At 36.5% G+C, this 21,144-nt stretch overlaps 1 protein-coding gene across 3 annotated transcripts in view; it reads right to left on the bottom strand.

The window, feature by feature from the left end:
• Nucleotides 1-21,144, bottom strand: part of MARK1 (microtubule affinity regulating kinase 1) — an 81,228-nt gene that overhangs the window by 21,054 nt on the left and 39,030 nt on the right. For all 3 annotated transcript variants that reach the window (XM_066380393.1, XM_066380403.1, XM_066380413.1), the window contains exons 2-6: nucleotides 15,710-15,913; nucleotides 14,465-14,518; nucleotides 8,938-8,986; nucleotides 7,787-7,852; nucleotides 3,994-4,064 (exon numbers count right to left, since the gene is read on the bottom strand). In XM_066380393.1, coding sequence (XP_066236490.1) covers nucleotides 3,994-4,064; nucleotides 7,787-7,852; nucleotides 8,938-8,986; nucleotides 14,465-14,518; nucleotides 15,710-15,913 — 444 coding nt within the window. The remainder of the gene's footprint in view (nucleotides 1-3,993; nucleotides 4,065-7,786; nucleotides 7,853-8,937; nucleotides 8,987-14,464; nucleotides 14,519-15,709; nucleotides 15,914-21,144) is intronic.

Here is a 21,144-nt window from a genome sequence, read left to right as displayed (position 1 = left end):
CAATTTAGATAAATTACTAACTTGAATTTCAAAGTCATATTTAATAATTACACTGTTCCTTTAGTTCAGAAAGCTATAAATATCGGAATTAAAGTAATGAAACTCACTCTTAAATGTACAAAATGTGGCCTGACCAGGTGGTGGAGCAGTGGATAGAGCGTCAGACCTGAGGACCCAGGTTCGAGACCCCAAGGTCACCAGCTTGAGCGTAGGCTCATCTGGTTTGAGCAAGGCTCACCAGCTTGAGCCCAAGGTCACTGGCTCAAGCAAGGGGTTGCTCAGTCTGCTTTAGCCCCCCCCCCCCATCAAGGCACATATAAGAAATCAATCAATGAACAACTAAGAAGCCACAATGAAGAATTGTTTCTCATCTCTCTCCCTTCCTGTCTGTCTCTCCGTCCCTATCTGTCCTTATCTCTGACGCTGTCTCTGCCACAAAAAAAAGCACAAAATGTGGAAAAGTAGTATTTTCTTGCTAAAATACACTAAAGTATTTCTTTACCAGAGTTGTGAAGACTTTTATGAGTTGTTATAGTTCTCTGTTTACATGATCAAATGTCTATTAATTCATAGTTTTGGTCAAATGGTTTATTTATTTCAGTGTTGGAATAAGAGCTTTGGCAAACATGAATCAGTATTCCAAGATACTTGGTTCAAGTTCAAAAAGCGAAAGTCTATTTTAGGAATTATATCAAATGTGTTCAACACATGTTTCTTTAGTAAGTCCAACTGACTGAGAACTTATCAGTGGGGTATTTAGCAACATCCTTTGTGTGTTCGTATATAAAGAAATAGGAAAAACTTTGTGCCTTAAAAATAAACCCAATTATCAAAAGAAAAGAATAAAAAGTGAAATTTAATCTTAAACCTATCATTAATTCAGGTGGGCAAAGTACTCTACACTGTAACTCGATTTTGTACGCAGTCATAATTTTCAACCATTACACAGGGCTCTTTGGGGACCAGGTCTAAACAAGAGGAATCTAACAGATTAAGAGCCAAAGACACAAATGAGAAATAGGTTAGAACAATTCTTTCACAGTTACTTACTACATTAAATACAGAACTGGAAAGATTCTGACAGCAATCAAGTAAGAGGTATTTTGTACTTATAAGTCACGTCTGATGCCTAGGAAGACAACCATATCAATGCACAGTAGAACATTCAATTCTGTGGATTCAGTTAAATGCAAACACAGTTTGAATGTTGAATATTGGTTAGGCATTTACAAATGGAGATAGTTATGAGATTCCTAAAAGTTTAAAGGTGATGTGAAGTATGACCATGCCAATAGGAATATGGGTTAAAAAAGCAAACAAACAAACAAAAAACTTCTAAGTAATAGAAGTGAAACTGACAGTTCAGTATTCTATATAATTATCCTGATGATTAAAAGAGAAGATGTGAACTCAAAACAAAATCAACATACAATGAGTAATATGTAATTCAATTCAATTTCTTTTGAGTCAACGGTTTATTGAGTATCTGCTATGTGCAAGAAAATGTGCCAGGGAAATACATTTACAGTACATAAACCCTGCCCTTAAGGAGTTGGCAGTCTGGTTAACAGGAGAAAACGTGTATGAGCAACCGTAATGCAAGGTGGAATCACAGAAGCAGAAGTACAAAGAGGTGAGGAAATCCAAAAAAATAATCAATTCAGTTAGAAATGCTTCCTGGAATTGGTGATACTTGAGCTAGGTCATCCTCGAAGGATAGTAATATTTTCAAACGTGGAGACTTGGAAATGAGGAGGAAGAGGATCAGGTGGGAGGCAACGAAAGGCACTGATGCTGAGACCACCCACTATTTGAAAAAGTCAGTGGGAAACGGTAATAGGAAACCCAGATAGACAGGTAGGCAAGTCGCTGATTTACAAACAAAGCAGGTACTACTGAACCACTACATGTTTCTGAGCAGAAAGATTATGAATGATAATGATCAATTTGAAGCCTGAGTCCCCCAAATATGGCAGAACCTTACAATGAATATTTGTAGCATGTTTTCTTGGGCAAAATGCTTTGAAATTCTAATAGCCAATGTTCGCTACAATATGCTCATCAGCCAAGAGATCTATATATTTATATGTAGACATCAATATGTGTTATTGAAGGTAATACATGGGCCATAGTATGTTCATACTATAAGGCTATATTTGTATCATGGATGACAAATTTGCTGATAATGATACCATCTTTTTCAAGTCCCTTTGTCTTGATACAGTGTGAAGGCATGTTACATGCATTTTACATTAGACAGAACTATCTCTTTGAAAGCCTCTAGAGATCTATAGGCACTACTGAAAGAAAAAAACCCTAGCCTTAAAACACCTTGAGAACGGAAATTAAAGAGAATGCTCCATATTAAGCATTCACTCTCCCCAAACTCGATGACCTCTGACCTCTAGCAGTCTGAACACGGCGTTTATAATATTACTCCTCTTACCTAGCCAGGTACGATCTCTGCTGTGAAAGAAGTTCTGGCTTCTGAGTCGCTGCAAGAACCACACCCACAAATCCAGGTTTTACTGCATTGTTCTACGGCCAGACCCTTCCTTCTCAAAACATCCAGAAAGAGGATGTAGGAATTTCCTTATGGTCCTTCCATTACAGATCCTGAAAACGTGAATTACTATCAGCCCTGCACCGCCCTTTAAGACCAGACAGGTAGTGTTTTGCTGGGAGATGCAATTGTTAGGGTCATTCTGCAATCAGTTATGCAGTAGGATAGGAGTTCCCAAGCTTGACGCGGTAGCCTTAATATGGAAAGAGTTGAGTCAGTACCATAATTTTCTGGCAGGCCATCAAATCCTAAGGAATGCAGAGGCACTGTGTGATCAATGGCTGCTGAAGTGACCTTAAACTGCCCAGTGTCTCTGCTATCTCTAACAGAAGAGTAAAGGGCATATATAGGTATAACCTTGCTAATACAGAATACTCTTTCACTATTCAAAAATCTTAACCCTTTGAGTAGTGAGATTTTTTTCATGCTCGCTGACCCCCAGGAATGAGGTGTTCTTTTTTTCAAAAAATGAAATTAGTTACAGTTACAGTTTTGTTAACTTAAAATCATGTTTGTTTGATAACCAACTTATGGAAACAAGAAGAACATACATTTGCCTTTTTTATTGTATGATCGTACTTTGGATGGCCAGGAGGCACAAGGATGTACATGAACGTTTGTACTACTCAAAGGGTTAAAGAAATGTCATAAAATGTGGAGCAAATAAAAATAAAAGAAAATGTACACTGACTAATTCTTTAAGAGTGTAAATTAAATTTACAAAGAAAAATACATTCAAACATAAATTTTAAAATATAAAAGTAAGTTCCTCAAATAAAAATAAAAGAAAATGTATACTTACTAATCTTTTAAGAGTTTTAATTAAGTTTACAAATAAAAGTTTTAGGTTAACTTAAAAGTACTTTTTCTTATTTTATCACTTCTGTAATAAGTCATATTTAAGTTGAACTGAAAATATAAATATTTTACCACAGTCTTCTGCCACATTTACAAGGTTCCTTGCCTACCAGACTAAATAAAATTGACCATAGTCTTTAAATCTATAAAAATATGAGTACTAATACCAAGACATCTTTATTATAAAAGAAAATACAATAATTTCTTTAAATAGTACACATCTATAGGCATACAAAGAGCTAATAATACCTGATAATAATTATCAGATAAAGAATTAAATATTTATTTTCTTAGTCTAGTCTCTGTTTCCAAGACTGTCAAAGAGTTGATGAGTCTCACTTATAAGGTGCTCACTATTTATGATCACCTAAAAATTACCATGTGCAACTTCTTTAAATTTAAATTCAGGAAGAACAGATTTCTTCTGCAGTTTTCCATTCATAAAAAGGAAAAGACAGCAAGAACTTTTCTTTTTAAAAATACCACGTACCCTGATGTCCAGTTTGCAACACTCTCCATTGTATATTACTAAAAAATATCAGCAAAACAAAGTCGAAAACTACTTTCCATACCTGCCTAAATTTTGCACGGGCCTCTTTTTCTTTCATTCTTCCATGGGCAACTAAGTAATCAAATACTTCACCTGAATCAGAAAGGTAAAGCAGGCAGTAAAATATACATAAAATTTTCAATGAACAATATATGCAATGTCAAGTTTGTGCCTTATTTTTAAAGAGGCTTCTGGCCCACGATATTCTGAGAGTTCTATGTAAATCACAAACTATTCCACGAATAGAAAAAATAGGGGAGAGGGAATACATATAGACTTGAGTATCTGTTGCAGCTTCTGATTCAGCAAAACTCTTTAAAGAATAAGTCATAAAAACATAACCAAGAAAACTTGCTTTCTGCTTTTCAAGTATTATGTAAAAAAAAAATACAGTCAACTCTTTATTATCCATTCTAATAAAGGGAAGCCACAGCACGGGCAATCAGAAATTATGTTTGGCTTTGTATCTGGAGCCTACATTTCAAATAAAATAATGAAAGTCTTTTAAATTCATGTAGACGCAGTCAAATTCCATCTCACTATTTCTACACATTGATTTCTTCCTACACTCTGATTATGCTTATTCTCATCATACTCATCCCATCTATTTGATACCTAACTATTTGCTATACAAATTAAATCATCCTTACGTGTATCTCCTAGTACCCCAAATGAATTTTGAACTACTTAAACACCAGCATCATAGCCATACTTTTCTTTCTATCCCCAGCCTCATGACAGAACACAAAGTGGATAGACAATACGTATTTGTTGAAATAGTTTAAAGATAACTAAAAGCTGCAGAAATTTTCTATTAGATCCATTAGTTACATGTCTGTAAGTCACTTCATTTTTTTTCTAGTCAATAATATTAAAAAAAACCAAAACCTCCAATTAATGTTTAGTTACAATATTAAAAATAAAATATCTCTGTATGAGATTTGTTTTTTTGTGTCCTTTTAATTTCAATTTGTACCACATAAATCTACATATACGTTAAAAACTCACAAAATGGCTTCACGAGTTCTTGCAAAATGGTTAAAAACTCAGACTTTAGAATCAAACCAATTTTGGTATGAATCCTGGTTTAAGTCCAAGGTAGCTATCGGGAGACATTAGGAAGATATCTAAACTTCATTAAGACAAGTTTCTATCTATTGTCAATCTCACATGGCTTTTGTGAGAATTAAATGAAATAATTCATGTGCTTAGCACAGTGACTGGTATATTGTAAGCGCTCAATAAGTTATATGTTTGTTTCTAGGTATACAGATATATTATATATACATATCTATGCAATATCAATCCCGGGATATAAGTAAAGTATTCAAAATCAAATATGTAATGGTGTATGTCAGATGAAACTAATACATCTACAATGTCAGACAGCACATCACTTAAATGACTAAATGGAATGATGAAAACACAGGAATGAATGGATGCTGTAGTTGACTCATCATAGTGGTTGATTCTAGATATGTGAGTTTAGGCGGAGAAAGATACACACTAAAGTTCAAAAATTTTGACTACTCTTAAGTTCTGCCTGGAACACTCAGACCCCAAATGTGGAAATGACTCAGTCCTTCATTTCTTATACATTGTTTTTTGATGGTTTGCTTCCCACAACTAGAATATAATCTTCTTGAGGGCAGGGACTTAGTTTTTGCTCACCCATTTTTCTCCAGCACCCAAAATATCACCTCGTACATAGCAAACACTCAACAAATATTGTTGGCGTGAAGGAAAGAAGGAATAAACATACCACCCCAGAGTAACCCTGACACCTATATTTAATAGGCCTTTTAGGACAAAATGTGGTTCAAAATTGTAAAGGAGTTCCCTGCCTTTCCCTTCACTGGAAATCTTCTGCCCCATTAGCAAGCCCAAAGCAACTGATCTATTCCTGGCAAATGGGCAGTTATCTGACTCCAGTCTTCTGCTTAGATTTCTGTGTGCCTGTCAGCTTCAACCATAAAATATTTGGAAATTTCAGAAGAAAAACATAAAGTGTATTTTCCAGAACAGCCTCATCATGTATAGATTAAAAGATAAAGAAAATGATTCTAGATTAACTACAGGAGACATGGTGGTTTTGCTTCAGGATCACTGACTGGCAGACCAAAGAAAACCGATCATTAGGGATCAGAACTGAATGGGGACCACCTGGTTGGGGCTGAACTGCAGTGCACCATCTCTACACTGTACCACCCCTCCCAACATGGCTACTGCGGGAGAGCAGTAAGGATGGTGTGTGCTCTCTATTACTCCAGCCATCTGTCCCCTTCATTAGTGCCAATAGAGAGTTGACTGTACTTACCCATTCATTGGTAAGACAATATACATATTAACACTGTTTGTGATGGACCCTCATAAAAAACAGAAGGGCGTCCACAGACTTTTAGCAGTCTATACTTTCTCCTATCCAAGCACGTCTAGCCCCTTTTTCTTTAGATGACTAAAATGAAAAAAAGGGTCTAACTGAACTAAAAATAACACTCAGAGTTCCCACACTGGCAAAATGTTAAATAAATACAATGAAAAGATTGAAAAGTAGAGTAATGGTTCATTATGTGTTTTTTTGCTAGGTTTGTTAATATTTTTATAGACTGTTACTTCATGCAAATTTGCAGAGCTGAATAATTATTTAAATCCAATAATAAAAAAACATTAATAACACGGGTTTTCATGTTAGGTAAAAAAAAAAAATCACACTGAAATAGCTTCAGGATGGAAAAAACAGCTTTGTAAAAAACCAATTCTACTAAAACTTTCAATTTGCATAGAAAACTGAAAATATAATTAAAATATGTTTAATATTTGCAGTAAAATTTTTTTAAAATCTGAGAAACGGTATATAAATACATAATTTAGAAGCTATGGACTAGAATAAATCTTCTTTACTCTAGTTATATCCAATCTGAATCACCAGGAAAATCTATACACTTTATCAGCTATGAGGACTCAACACTGTTTTTCTACTAATTGGCAAATGAGTTAATTAGCCAAAGTGGTTTAACTGCTTAGAGCTGCCCTACCTCTTCTACAATTGCTTAAGTTTTCTAAGCCCTTGAAAACTTTCAGGTATTCTGTCTTTACTTACTTACTACATTTTAAACCTGTTTCTGAGAAAGTTAAGCCCTATACATAACAGAACTGTGACTTTTAGTTAGCATCTCTCCCACTTGAGGGAAGGGAGGATTAAACTAGTTTTCTATATATATCAGTATTTAAAAATCATTCCTGTTTTTGACACCATGTAGTCAAAATACACATTACGTTCTACTGCAAATGCATCTTACTATTACCCTGTTAATGTCGTCTTTTAACCTAGAAAATATATAGACCAGTACTTGTTTCAATTAAAACATTTTGTGAATTATTTTGAAAATGAATAGAGAATCTGTTATACATGAACAGTGAAATAAACATCTGACCTAGAATATGCTTTTGCCATAGATTTTACTAAATATATTCTGAAACTGAGATTTCTTGCTTATAGCCACGAGTTTCTAAAATCATCATTTTATGACATATTATAATATTTAGATAAGAAAATCAAACCATTCACAGATAACACTGTAAGTGTAGTTTCAAATGTCTCTAGGTAATTTTTAAATAAACCAAAAATCCAACTTTTCAATGTAGGATCAATAGGTCTTGAAAGCAAACACTGTATTTTCCTTCAAATATCACTTAAAGGCATTTTAATAAAACTATAAATTCATTAGCAGTGAAGACATAAATGTTACAATTAGTCTTCAGGTGTTGACAGCTGCAGGTCTGACCAGAGACTTCTCAGTCACCCTCATCCTTACCCCCACTTGCGTATTCCATTACTAAATAGAGGGTCTTCTCTGTCTCGATTACTTCAAACAATTTTACTGAAAAAGAAGTTAGAAATATAACTCTGTAACTGTTAGCACATATGGGATATATTTTAATAAAATCCAAGGTAACCCTAAGCAGTGAAAAATACGAGCATTTATTAAAGCTTATTCACTACAATTTAAATTTTTTAAATGCTCTCAAGTGTTATGATTATTGTGGAAGAAAACTTCTGACCATGAAGTGATTTGGAACCAACTGCTGGGTCAAAAGGGAGTTCAGTTTCTGGCATTAAAAAGCCACTACTTTTTCTAAGTAGAATAAGGAGATAAAAGGAAAATCTTAAAAGAAAAAGAAAAATGGTTTTATAATAATAAAAGTTTAACTAAAGCTTTAAAAAATACTGTATTATAAGAGGTCTGTCTCATAAAGTGTTAAATAATCTTTAGTACAGAAACAAAAAAGTTATATAAATATATGATATAATAAAAGTTTCTGGTTAAACACTACTGAATTATCAGATTTATATTGTTGAAACTACATACCACAAATAATTATATTAGTACCTCTAATAAACATAAGATTTTTACATGTGCAAGAAAGACATTTTAAAAAACAGATTAAAAAAAGAATTGCTTTCTACCTCTTACAATTCATCAACTTCATATAATACATATAATCAAAACATTTTTTTGTAAATATAAGGAAAATCAGAATTTATGGAAATAAATTAACTAAAATTGAAATCAGCTCTATTTTTTAATTCAAATTAGTTATTTTGCCTATAAACTATGATCAAGCCAAAGTGAATATTATCAAATTTTCTAGGACTCATTTCTTATAAAAATCTAAACATCATGCAATCTCTTTTTAGACAAAAGCATACATATGGATTAACTCCAAGTGATATCCATTATTTTAGTGGAAAGCATTAGTTAGCAAGGTAGTACAATCATTGTAGCCTTTAGTTAACTTCTTTACAGTCTATTTTTACCCAAGTATCACTTTCCCAGGCTATCACTCACGTTTCAGGTCATCACATTTCTTCTATTTATATAAAATATCCTTAAAATTACATCTTTTCAAATCCACTCAAATAAAGGAAAGCAATTCATCATTAATTTATACATAAATTTCATACCTATGTTAGGATGATTCAGTATCTTCATTATTCGTACTTCTCGAAACAACTGTCAAAGAAAACAGGTAGACATTCTCCTATTAAAAAAGAATACTCAAGTAGAGGACCGATCAAAACATCCATTTAAAGAAATTCATCTGCTTACAACACACTACAGGATCCTGGTAATGGACTGAGAAACGATTTGTTTTGCAGTCCCAGCTTTAGCTCTGCTGAGACTTGGTTTCCAGGACAATTTCAAGTAAAGGAATTTAATGGATGAGACATCAACTACTTGATAAAGTTATTGCTTGTAACAGTATAACAACTTAGGCTAACTTATGTTCTTCCTATAAAACAGTAGTTCAGAAAAAGAAATCTGAATATCATTAAATGAATATATATTAGATGATGTATAACTAAAAAAAAATAGAATAGAATGATTGTTCGGTGGTACTTCTCAAACTTGACAACTTTTAGTCAACTACACATTGCAAAGTAACAGAAGGAAATATTCTTTAAATGAAAATATGTTCTGCTTTCCCAAAGTTTTATCTTCATAGATAGATTATAAAATTCTTATTTCTTATGAACTTGTACCAATGTTATATTGCTTAACTCATTCTCAAGGCCTTACCTGACTTTGGAATCAAGTTGGTTCTAAGTAAATGTAATTTTTGAGATATCAAATCAAATAACTTCAGAGAGAAGGCATTAAAAATAAAATATATTAAATTTGAAAAGATGGCCAACATCACTAGAAATCATGGAAATGAAAACAAGATATTGTTTTGCATCCATAAGATTGGCAAAAATTAAGAAATCAGATAATATTAAGTGCAAGAAAACAGAGCAACAGTAAATCTCATACTATGTTAACAGAAGTTTATATCAGTTCATACACTCTGAGGGGAATTTGACAATATTTAGTGAAGCTGAGAATATGCACACCCTTTAACCTAGCAATTCCACTTGAAGAGATATATTCTTCTATATATCTTCACAAAAAGGCATACACAATTAACGACCATTGTACCACTGTGTGTAATGTCAAAAAGCTAAAACTCTAGGAAAAAAGAAACAAAAACACCAAAACAATGTAAATATTCACAAACAGAAAAATGGACAAACTGTAGTATATCTATTAATAAGAGACTGGGTCAACAGTGGCATATTCATACAATAGCACAAAATAACAGTAATGAACATAAATGAGCTAAATTATATAGACTAACATGAATAAAACTGTAAGGCAGTATTATATGAAAGAAAGAAAGCTACACTAAAAAAGGACATTTAAAACTAAATATGTATTTTATGTACAGATATATACACATAAACATTTTTTTAAAAGTTGAATGGGAATAACAAAGACAAAATTCAGAACAATAGTTTTTTTCTAGAAGGAATGACAGAAATAGAACCAAGAAATGACACATAGGGTGTCAACTATATCTGCAATGTTTTATTTCTTTAAAAAAAAAAATGAAACAATTTAGTCCAATGAAACAGTATCATGAGAAAGCAACTTTATTTTAAATGGGAAAGACATTTTGAAGTCTTCATCCAAAAATTAAAAATAGACTAGTTTACTATGTCAACAAACTGCCCCACTTAGAAAAAAATAAATAGAATTATGACTCTTCAAATAACTAAATGAGAATAGGACTTTTAAAAGAGCCAGATGGTTAGTCTAAAACTCATAGGTGTTTTAAAGGTTCCTAGCTTCCTCTATTTCTAAGAAAAATATTCTTCCATATCTATTCCAGTAAATCTTAGTTTCTTGAAATCTTAGTTTCTTTACAACTAATACAGGCCAAGCAACCAGAGCAGAGGTTTAAGAGTCAGAGGCACAAGTAACAAGAACAACAAGCAGACAAAACTACTCTCAAAACCAAAACAAACAAAAATGAAAGTGCTTCTTTATGAATAATCCTTGATTGTGAGTGCTTAAATTTAAGGAGGACAGAAGGATTTAATACTGTTGTAGAGACAGGAAGGGTTTCCCTGGAGAAATGACTCTAATACCTAAAGTATGTCAACAAGGTTTAAAAAAGTCAGACTTGTGTGACCTGTGGTGGCGCAGTGGATAGAGCGTCGACCTGGAAATGCTGAGGTCGCCGGTTCAAAACCCTGGGCTTGCCTGGTCAAGGCACATATGGGAGTTGATGCTTCCAGCTCCTCCCCCCTTCTCTCTCTCTGTCTCTCCTCTCTCTCACTCTCCCTCTCCTCTCTAAAATGAATAAATAAATTTTAAAAAATTAAAAAAAAAAAGTCAGACTTTGGTCAATTTGGTCTTTTCAGAAAATCTGGTTACCTTACATTCAAACTGTTGATGTTTTGACTAGACATTAACATTATTGTTATCACCCTTTTTTTTTTTTTTTTTTTCTGAAGCTGGAAACGGGGAGAGACAGTCAGACAGACTCCCGCATGCGCCCGACCGGGATCCACCCGGCACGCCCACCAGGGGCGATGCTCTGCCCACCAGGGGGCGATGCTCTGCCCCTCCGGGGTGTCGCTCTGCCGCAACCAGAGCCACTCTAGCGCCTGGGGCAGAGGCCAAGGAGCCATCCCCAGCGCCCGGGCCATCTTTGCTCCAATGGAGCCTTGGCTGCGGGAGGGGAAGAGAGAGACAGAGAGGAAGGAGGGGGGGGTGGAGAAGCAAATGGGCGCTTCTCCTATGTGCCCTGGCCGGGAATCGAACCCGGGTCCCCCGCACGCCAGGCCGACGCTCTACCGCTGAGCCAACCGGCCAGGGCCTGTTATCACCTTTTAAAAGAAATTTGTTTAAACCCCTTTTCCATCCAAGTCTATCATATTTCAGTATGAAAGATATACTTCTTCTTTCTATACACTAATTCTTCCCATTAAAGAGACACATCTTTCAATAGCCATGATTTTATGATCATCTCTGTTTTCAGTATTTCCTTCAAAACCAAATTGAGATCAGAAGCATGTTGCTGACCACTAATTTCATAGAGAATGAAACATTTATGACTGGGCATCAGGTATAATCTTATTTCTTCACATGGCTATATGATTCCTTATAGAATACAGAAAAGGTGTTTTATCATTACTAGTTCAACAATGACTCATACAGTCCCCCATGCAGCTCACAAAATACTAATTCTTCTCTTATCCCTTAGGTTTTCATTTGACCCACAAATGAATTGGACAAGACTTTTCCTTCAAATGACCCACACGCATGAAGAACTGTATTCGGCACCTACATGGTTCTGCTCCACTAGAAACTGAAACACTGTACAAAGCATGCCCATGTGAGCAACTGATATTTCAACATATGCCCAACAGAAAGATTTGTTCAGAAATACTGCCAAAGAGCTTTTTCTGCTTTCTCCTTGATCAAAGTATTTGTCAATAATTTTGACTGGTTGGACAAGTTTGGTTTCTTGATAATTTGTTAGATCATTAATTCCTAATACTGCATCCATAATTCTGTCCTCCTCCTCTATAGTTAGTGACCAGATTTGTCTACATGACAAATATGATTTTGCAAATGTTTCAGAAAACTTAACTAGCTTACCAGAGAGGTAACTAGAATTTGCTTTATGTGCAAATTCAACAACATTTAAATGGCTTTGAGGCCCTGGCTGGTTGGCTTATCAGTAGAGCATCGGCCCAGCATGTGATGTCTGTCCCAGGCTCAATTCCCAACCAGGGCATGCAGGAGAAGTGCCCATCTGCTTCTCCACCTTTCCCCTTCTCCTTTCTCTCTATCTCTCTCTTCTCCTCCCACAGCCAAGGCTCCATTGGAGCAAAGTTGGCCCAGGTGCTGAGAATGGCTCCATGACCTCTGCCTCAGGCACTAGAATGGCTTTGGTTGCAACAGAGCAACGCCCCAGATGGGCAGAGCATCGCCCCCTAGTGGGCTTGCTGGGTGGATCCTGGTCAGGCGCATGCAGGAGTCTGTCTCTCTGCCTCCCTGCTTCTCACTTCAGAAAAATACAAAAAATATAAATAAATGTCTTTGGTCATCACGGACAATATTTTATACAGTACAACAGAAAACACCAGACACTAGCAGGAAGTGGATTAGTCATTTAAAAAGTTTAATTTTCTGATGTTAATTATTGAATGGTTAGCTAAAAGGCTGGTGCTAGAAGTTTCTCCCAGAAGACATCCCTACGGTATATCATCTTACACTCATAGAGAAAAAAGAATCCAACAAACCTATGTGTTCTCACTGATTAGAAATATTAACGCAGGAAGAGTTATGTTGGTTGTCAAATCTAAAAGAAACCTCTGTAAATACAAACCCAGATCTCTAAGTAGAAATATATAAAATATACTGAGTTATCTAGCGCTAAGCCAATGGAAAGCCTTGATATCACAGACCCAAAATTTTAATTTAATATTAGAATCACAGCAGGTGTAATTAAACACCATAACAAACCTTTCTGATAGGATTCTTTTTGTTTTAGGAATCCAAAGTTATTTAATGTAACATTTACATGTCTGACTATGATCCCTTTATTTTCTAATAAAAATTACCTCGGATATTATTGCTCTACAAAATGAATGTATATGGCAGAAATCTTAAAAGATCTGTTTCATTTTTAAAATACTAAAATGTGTATCTGAGAAAGTCTTCTGACGTAAGCAAGAAATAAAGCAACGAGAAACAGCTCTACCCGGTTCTCCAGGGCAATCCCCATCCTAACGGCCTTTTTATTCTTTCCCCATTTTTTTAAATTTTCACCCTTTGAAGAAATGTTCAAAGTTTTTGCTGTTAGCTGAAACACTCGTTCTTTTTTTTTTTTTTTTTTTTTTTTGTATTTTTCTGAAGCTGGAAACAGGGAGAGACAGTCAGACAGACTCCCGCATGCGCCCGACCAGGATCCACCCGGCACGCCCACCAGGGGCGATGCTCTGCCCACCAAGGGGCGATGCTCTGCCCCTCCGGGGCATCGCTCTGCCCCAACCAGAGCCACTCTAGCGCCTGGGGCAGAGGCCAAGGAGCCATCTTTGCTCCAATGGAGCCTTGGCTGCGGGAGGGGAAGAGAGAGACAGAGAGGAAGGAGGGGGGGGGGGTGGAGAAGCAAATGGACGCTTCTCCTATGTGCCCTGGCCGGGAATCGAACCCGGGTCCCCCGCATGCCAGGCCGACGCTCTACCGCTGAGCCAACCCAGCCAGGGCCTGAAACACTCGTTCTTATGAGAGAAGAAAAGCAAATGAAGCAATAAAAGGAAGCCTACATATGAATAAGATTAACTTATAAACAGATTAATGAAGCATTATCCTAAATACTTCAACACATGTGATACTGAGTTTTATTCTAATGAATTAAATACATAAGTTCCTTTCATATAGTACATACATTTGAGTAGATTTTTTTCGAACCACTTCAATATTATTTAAATATATATTAACTAGAAATATGTTTTACATCATGTCTTTTCTTAATATATTGATGAAATGCAGTATTGTAACTAATCAAAAATTTAAAATAACTGACTTTACAGAACTCATATAATAATTAATAAACTCATATTCTAATTACTTACTATTAATATAATTAAATACCTTTTGTAGACTGGTAGGATTTAGCTGAGTTTTATCTATTATTTTCACAGCCACCTAAAAAAGAGAATCATTAAACTGTATTTGAGATTATATATTTTAATGAATAAAAACCTTATAAAAGAAAACATCTTCTGTTTCATGTCTAACTAGACTTAATTTAGTGTTCACATAATTGCATGGGAAAGTTCTGATAATTTGGTACCCTTTGAATGTATTCCATTGACCCAAGTCTTTAACCTATTTGATTCCGAGTCAATGAAATTACACCTTTGTTTTTTCTTCCAAGTTCCTGCTTTTAAAATAAAAATCAACTAACTGTATCTTAATCTTTTACTCATGATCTTGATAAATTAATAATTTTCAAAGGAAGGGGATTATATACTTTCAGTAACATAAGTATTATGTGAATGAAATAATTAGTTGGGTAGAGAAACTGAACAGCCAACCTTAGTTACAGCAGAGCAACAAGACGGATTTGAATATTCTTTAAGTCTCTGCCTAATATAGCCTGTATCTGAACAGCTATATTAGGGTCAGAATGGACAGGGGACTAAATTCAACTGGAAGTGACAAAAATATTAGGTATAGAGCAAAATCAAAACTTACTAAAAACAGTTTATGATTGAGATTTTTCATAATGTTCTAATTGGATTCAGTAAACATATAATATAGAATGAAGATGTTTAACACTTAATTTTTAACATAAATTACTGAATATATTAATATTGATAATTATTGAAGATATAAATTTTTGCTTTATAAATACACATAATTTAAAACAGATAGGACTTTAGAAACCCAATTTTCTTATAAAACATCTGTATAAGAAAACTTGCTCAAAGTGGTCTCTAAGTAGATAAAAATTAGTGGGTTACATTCCACAAATTTATACTTAATTTTTAATAAAACTTATCCTAGCCCTGTTTCCAAAGTTGGGTAGCAAAGGTAATTCAAAATATTTACAGAAATCTTATCACGAAAGATAGAAGTCTGAGAAAAACTCATTTGTATCAGATTCGATCTCTGAGATGCTAATACGTAGGAATGATTCTTTTCTAAACATTAAAAGTCAACTTTTCACGCTATGCTATAGCTCTATCTAGCAAGTTCCATTCACATATATCCCAGTATTTACCACAGTGCAACTGTCATTTATTCCCCATCTAGGGAAGCTTTTCAACAAGACGCTGGAGAGGGAAATATTCAATCTCTAAGTAAATGTTAAAAGACATCATGAAAACTTACCTCTCTACCAGTTAGAACATGTCTTGCCAATTTTACTTTGGCAAAATTCCCCTTCCCTATTGTTTTTTGTAAACGATAATTTCCAATGTGAGGCTGCTCGTCTGGGGCCGCTGTGATGGAGTTTCTACACCGAGGGATGTTCTGTCGGCTGCTCGGTTTGGTAGGCTGGATGTGTGGTTCAGTATATCCATCCACAGATGTATGCTAAGAGAAAGGTTACAAGAGTTCCTTATTAATTCAATTATAAAAGGACAATTAAAAAGACTACAAAATCACCTGACCAGGCAGTGGCACCCATCTACCAGTGGATAGAGTGTCAGACTGGGATGCAGAGGACCCAGGTTTGAGACCCCAAGGTCTCCAGCTTGAGCGTGGGCTCATCTGGTTTGAGCCAAGCTCACCAGCTTGGACCCAAGGTCACTGGCTCAAGCAAGGGATTACTCGGTCTGCTGTAGCCTCATGGTCAAAGCACATATGAGAAAGTAATTAATGAACAACTAAGTTGTCACAACGAAAAACTGATGATTGATGCTTCTCATCTCTCTCCGTTCCTGTCTGTCTGTCCCTATCTATCTATCCCTCTGACTCTCTCTCTGTCTCTGTAAAAAAAAAAAAAAGAAAATTATTTCTTGATGTATTATATTATAAAAGTAGTGGATAACATTTGAGAGTGTGATAAAAAAAAACACTTTTCAATAAATTATAAACTTGTTTCTTTAAAAAAATTTAAAAAATAAAAAGACTACAAATAATTTTCAGGCATAATTCCTCTTCAATGAAAATACACTGCATTCCATGTTGTTCAAGTTTGGGCATTCCATTTGTAATTTCTATTGGACTTTGGCTCCTTTTGCCAAGGGTAATATAACTATTTAAAATGAAGTGTTCTGTATAGCTTTAGGGATATGCCTATGATAAGATATATACACAGATAGGAGTCCCCCAGGTCATCACTCCTGTAAGGGTGTTATTTGTTTTTTGTTTTTTTTAAGACTTTGTTTATTCATTTTGGATGGGGGGGGGGAGGAGTAGGAAGCATCAACTCCCATATGTGCCTTGACCAGGCAGCCCAAGGTTTCAAACCAGCAACCTCAGCATTCCAGGTTGACTCCTTATCCACTGTGCCACCAGAGGTCAGGTGTAAGAGTGTTATTTGTTTAGTTGAGATGGCATCACTGTCCAGGACTGCTGCCTTTAAGTGTCTTTAATGCCAAGAAAAACAATCTCGTGGACTTATCATGTTCACGCTTTCATTAGCTGGACATACAACCCAGCCACTTGACCAGTCAACTCCCCACTTCAGGTCCACCTCTACTCAATTCCTGCCCAATCCCCCTCTCAGCTTACCATGCCCAAGCAAAAGCAACTGATAGCCCTGCTTGGCTCCATGACCAGACAGCCACTGCTGTCCTCAATGCTGTTCTTAAGGCAAAAATCTCACTCTGTCTCAGTCTCACACTAGCCTACAATAGCAATGAACATCAGATCCTGTTCATCTGTAACGGTGATCTGTACTGGGATCCATGGGTCCCAGTAACGGTGCCTCACAAACTTTGTTACTACTGTCTGATTATTCCTACTCTTGTCTGGTCTTGTCTATAATACTACATATATAAAAATTTTAGTTGTTTTTGTGAAAACACAGAATCACACATTAAACATAACATCTTTTTTTCCCCATTAGCTTCTTAAAAATAGCTGAAGATGAGTAGAACAAACTGGCAAAAAAAAAGGGCATCTCTTTTATGTATTTGTAAAGGAATTAAGACTTATGTTGTCCTACCTACATGACCAAAGCTTGTCTAAAGATTCAGAAATATCTTAAAGGCAACCTCCAAGATGACTCCATGTACCAGTCCCATGCAAACTATGACTCAAGGTTAGTCATTTTCCTGTTACTACTTTCTGATTTGTTTTTAAAAAACGTGGCTCAAGGTCCTGGCCGGTTGGCTCAGTGGTAGAGCATTGGCCTGGCGTGCAGGAGTCCTGGGTTCGATTCCCGGCCAGGGCACACAGGAAAAGCACCCATCTGCTTCTCCACCCCTCCCCCTCTTCCTCCTCTCTGTCTCTCTCTTCCCCTCCCGCAGCCAAGGCTCCACTGGAGCAAAGATGGCCCGGGTGCTGAGGATGGCTCCATGGCCTCTGCCTCAGGCGCTAGAATGGCTCTGGTTGAGACAGAGCAACGCCCCAGATGGGCAGAGCATCGCCCCCTGGTGGCATGCCGGGTGGATCCCAGTCGGGCGCATGCGGGAGTCTGTCTGACTGCCTCTCCGTTTCCAACTTCAGAAAAAAATAATAATAAAAAAATTGTGGCTTAATATTAAATTAGGTATAGGACCAGACGGTAAAGTTAACTCTATAAAAGAGAAATATTACAATGCATTACTTCAACTTGAAAAACAGAGAGTAGCACTGAGGGATAAGCTGTAAAACCAGAAACAAGACGAGACTAGCTCATCAACACTCTCATTGACTATTATAGTGTGCTAGGGAGACCGGCCAAACTTTTTAAGAAGAAAAATATACAGGGGAAACATTTATTTATATCATCATTCTACCACTGGCAGAAAATAAACCTAGAAAATGCAAGTAAATCAATATAATCTTTTGGAAGCACTACTTGACTTCAACAGAGTGATGAAAGAGAGGAATCATCTTTTTTTTTTAATTTGAAATTCTTTAATTAAATTTCAGGCATCTGCAGATTTAGGATTAAGATCAATGTAAGAGTAAGAAATCCCCAAGAGGGGCCTAGGAATCATCCTTAACAATCAAATTACACTCAGAATCATTGGGTAAACTCTTAACCCTACCTTTCAAATTCAGTTTAGACATGACCGCCCAGTAAAAGCCATACATCATATCAAAGCTTCTACTCGCCTCTCAACAAAGCTGGGTTCAATGCCTATTTTGGGTCTTTCTACAGTTATTTGTAGCAATTCACTGCCTCCAATTTTTAAATTAATTTTTAAAAAGATGATATATGCACATGGTCAACAATGTCAAGTAACTCTAATAGGCTACTAACAAAACATAGCAGGACCGATAGCACCCTTTCAAACTTCAAGCCAGCTCCTTTCTCTCTAGCTTTATCTTCTAGTATTTGCTAATTATTGGTTTATCAGTCTTAGACATTCTGCAATTTCCTACTATGGCCAATTAAGATTAAAAGTTTTTAGTGTCTCCTTCCCTTCTCCTGTTCATGTCCTCCTAATGTAATATAATCAAATTATCAGTTAAAAAGAATTGTGTTTACATGGCCTGACCTGTGGTGGCGCAGTGGATAAAGCGTCGACCTGGAATGCTGAGGTCGCCGGTTCGAAACCCTGGCCTTGCCTGGTCAAGGCACATATGGGAGTTGATGCTTCCAGCTCCTCCCCCCTTCTCTCTCTCTGTCTCTCTCTCCTCTCTAAAAATGAGTAAATAAAATTAAATTAAATTAAAATTAAAAAAAAAAAAAGAATTGTGTTTACATAACTATGATTTGCATACACTAACTCACTGGAAGCCAACTAGTATACTATGATGCTTCTATTAAACTTTCCTTTCATCAGCTTCACTGTAGTCTAAACAACAATGAAATTCACCAAATTTCAGTATACAGTATGAGTTGTGACAAACGTATAAAACCATGAAACACGACCACAATGTAAATGTGTGACACATTTCGTCATGCCAAGTTCCCTGCACCCCCTCATTGCTGTCAATGCCCTCCCCTCTGATGCTACATTTTTGCTTTTCTAGAACATAAAGATAAATAGATCACACTATACTATACAGAGTTAAACGTGTCACCTTCATTGCAATTCCTGACATAGTTGGGACTTATTTCTGCCTTTTGTTTCCTGTTTTACTTTAAGTGTTCTCTCTTTTCCTTTCTTTTTCTATATGCATTGGATGTCCTTTGCTCCTTTTTTTCTTTTCTAGTGTATAGGAAGCTCTACCTCCAGTGTCTATTCTATTGGTGGGTATTTTTAAAATGTAAGGGTAAAAGTCACCGGTGCAGGGAACTGAAGAAACATGAAAAATAATGGAGTGGAGACACATGATGCCCCTGGTCTGGAGGGCACATAATGGCCCCTGAGAAGGGTGACTTTGATGCAGAGGCACTAGTGTGGCAGGGGTGCAGCTGGGGAAGGTTATTGCTCATTCGCTAGTTTTAAGATGGGAGCGACTTGAGCATGTCGAGATCCCAAGGGAAGGATCCAGTGGAGAGGGAGAAGCTGCCGAGACTAGAGAGGGAAAGATAAGAAAAGTTCCTGGGAAGGTGGAAAGTGAGAAGAGGCAGAGCCCCGATGGAGAGATTGCCCTTCTGCAGGAAGAAAGGCATCTCTTCTCCTGTAACAAGCAGAAAGGAAGAGAAATCAGGTCTAGATGCAGAAAGGTACATACATTTGATAGTAGGAAGTTCAGGTAGTTCCAATCTGATAGCTCTTACTTTCTCTATGGTTGGAGGTAAGGTCACCCGCTAAGAGTGAAGAGAGGCCACAGGTTTGCAGAGAGTAGAAGAGATTTGAAATAATTTCGGTAGAGGAAAATCCTGTTAACCATAGAAGCCTAGTCGGGCTGCTGGGCAGTGCTGACAGTCTAGTTAACGTTGGTGATCACAAATTATTGGGGCACTAATCTGTCTGGTTGCATAATTTTCTTCAGCAATACTCACATGCCCATGGAAAGGGCTGAGGAAAAAAATACATAAGTTCACCCTGGTCTGGAGTTGGCCAAACAGGCACCAACAAAAAGAATGTGGCAAGATGAATTAGGTTATTGGCCAGTTATTGAAATGATGGATAATAAAATCTAAACTGGGTAGTGAAGGAAATGAAGACAAAGAGTTGATGGATAGAGAGAAGTAGAGGCCAACATATTGGAGGGTCCATAGGTTTCTAGGTTCATGGTAATGAGATCAGACAATAATCACAGAAAGAAGAGCTAAGTACTTGCTACATGGCCAAGTACAGTGTGTCCGTAAAGTCATGGTGTACTTTTGAACGGTCACAGGAAAGCAACAAAAGACGATAGAAATGTGAAATCTACACCAAATAAAAGGAAAACCCTCCCAGTTTCTGTAGAATGATGTGGCAGCATGTGCGCATGCGCAGATGATGACATAACACCGTGTATACAATGGAGCAGCCCACGGCCATGCCAGTCAAGATGTGGACGGTACAGAGGAAAGTTCAGTGTGTTCTGTGGCTCGCTAAATTCAAATCTGTGACCAAAGTGCAACGTGAATATCGGCACGTTTATAACAAAGCGCCACCACATAGGAATAACATTACTCGGTGGGATAAGCAGTTGAAAGAAACCGGCAGTTTGGTGGAGAAACCCCGTTCTGGTAGGCCATCAGTCAGTGACGATAGCCTGTACCGGCGATACGGGATAGCTTCCTAAGGAGCCCTAAAAAATCTGTGCATGAGCCCACATCGAACTGC

Source organism: Saccopteryx leptura, chromosome 1 (assembly GCF_036850995.1).
Source record: "Saccopteryx leptura isolate mSacLep1 chromosome 1, mSacLep1_pri_phased_curated, whole genome shotgun sequence".
Classification (NCBI taxonomy): Eukaryota; Metazoa; Chordata; class Mammalia; order Chiroptera; family Emballonuridae; genus Saccopteryx; species Saccopteryx leptura.
The sequence above is the reverse complement of the archived record's forward strand: the minus strand, read 5'-3'. Positions and strand labels throughout refer to the sequence as shown.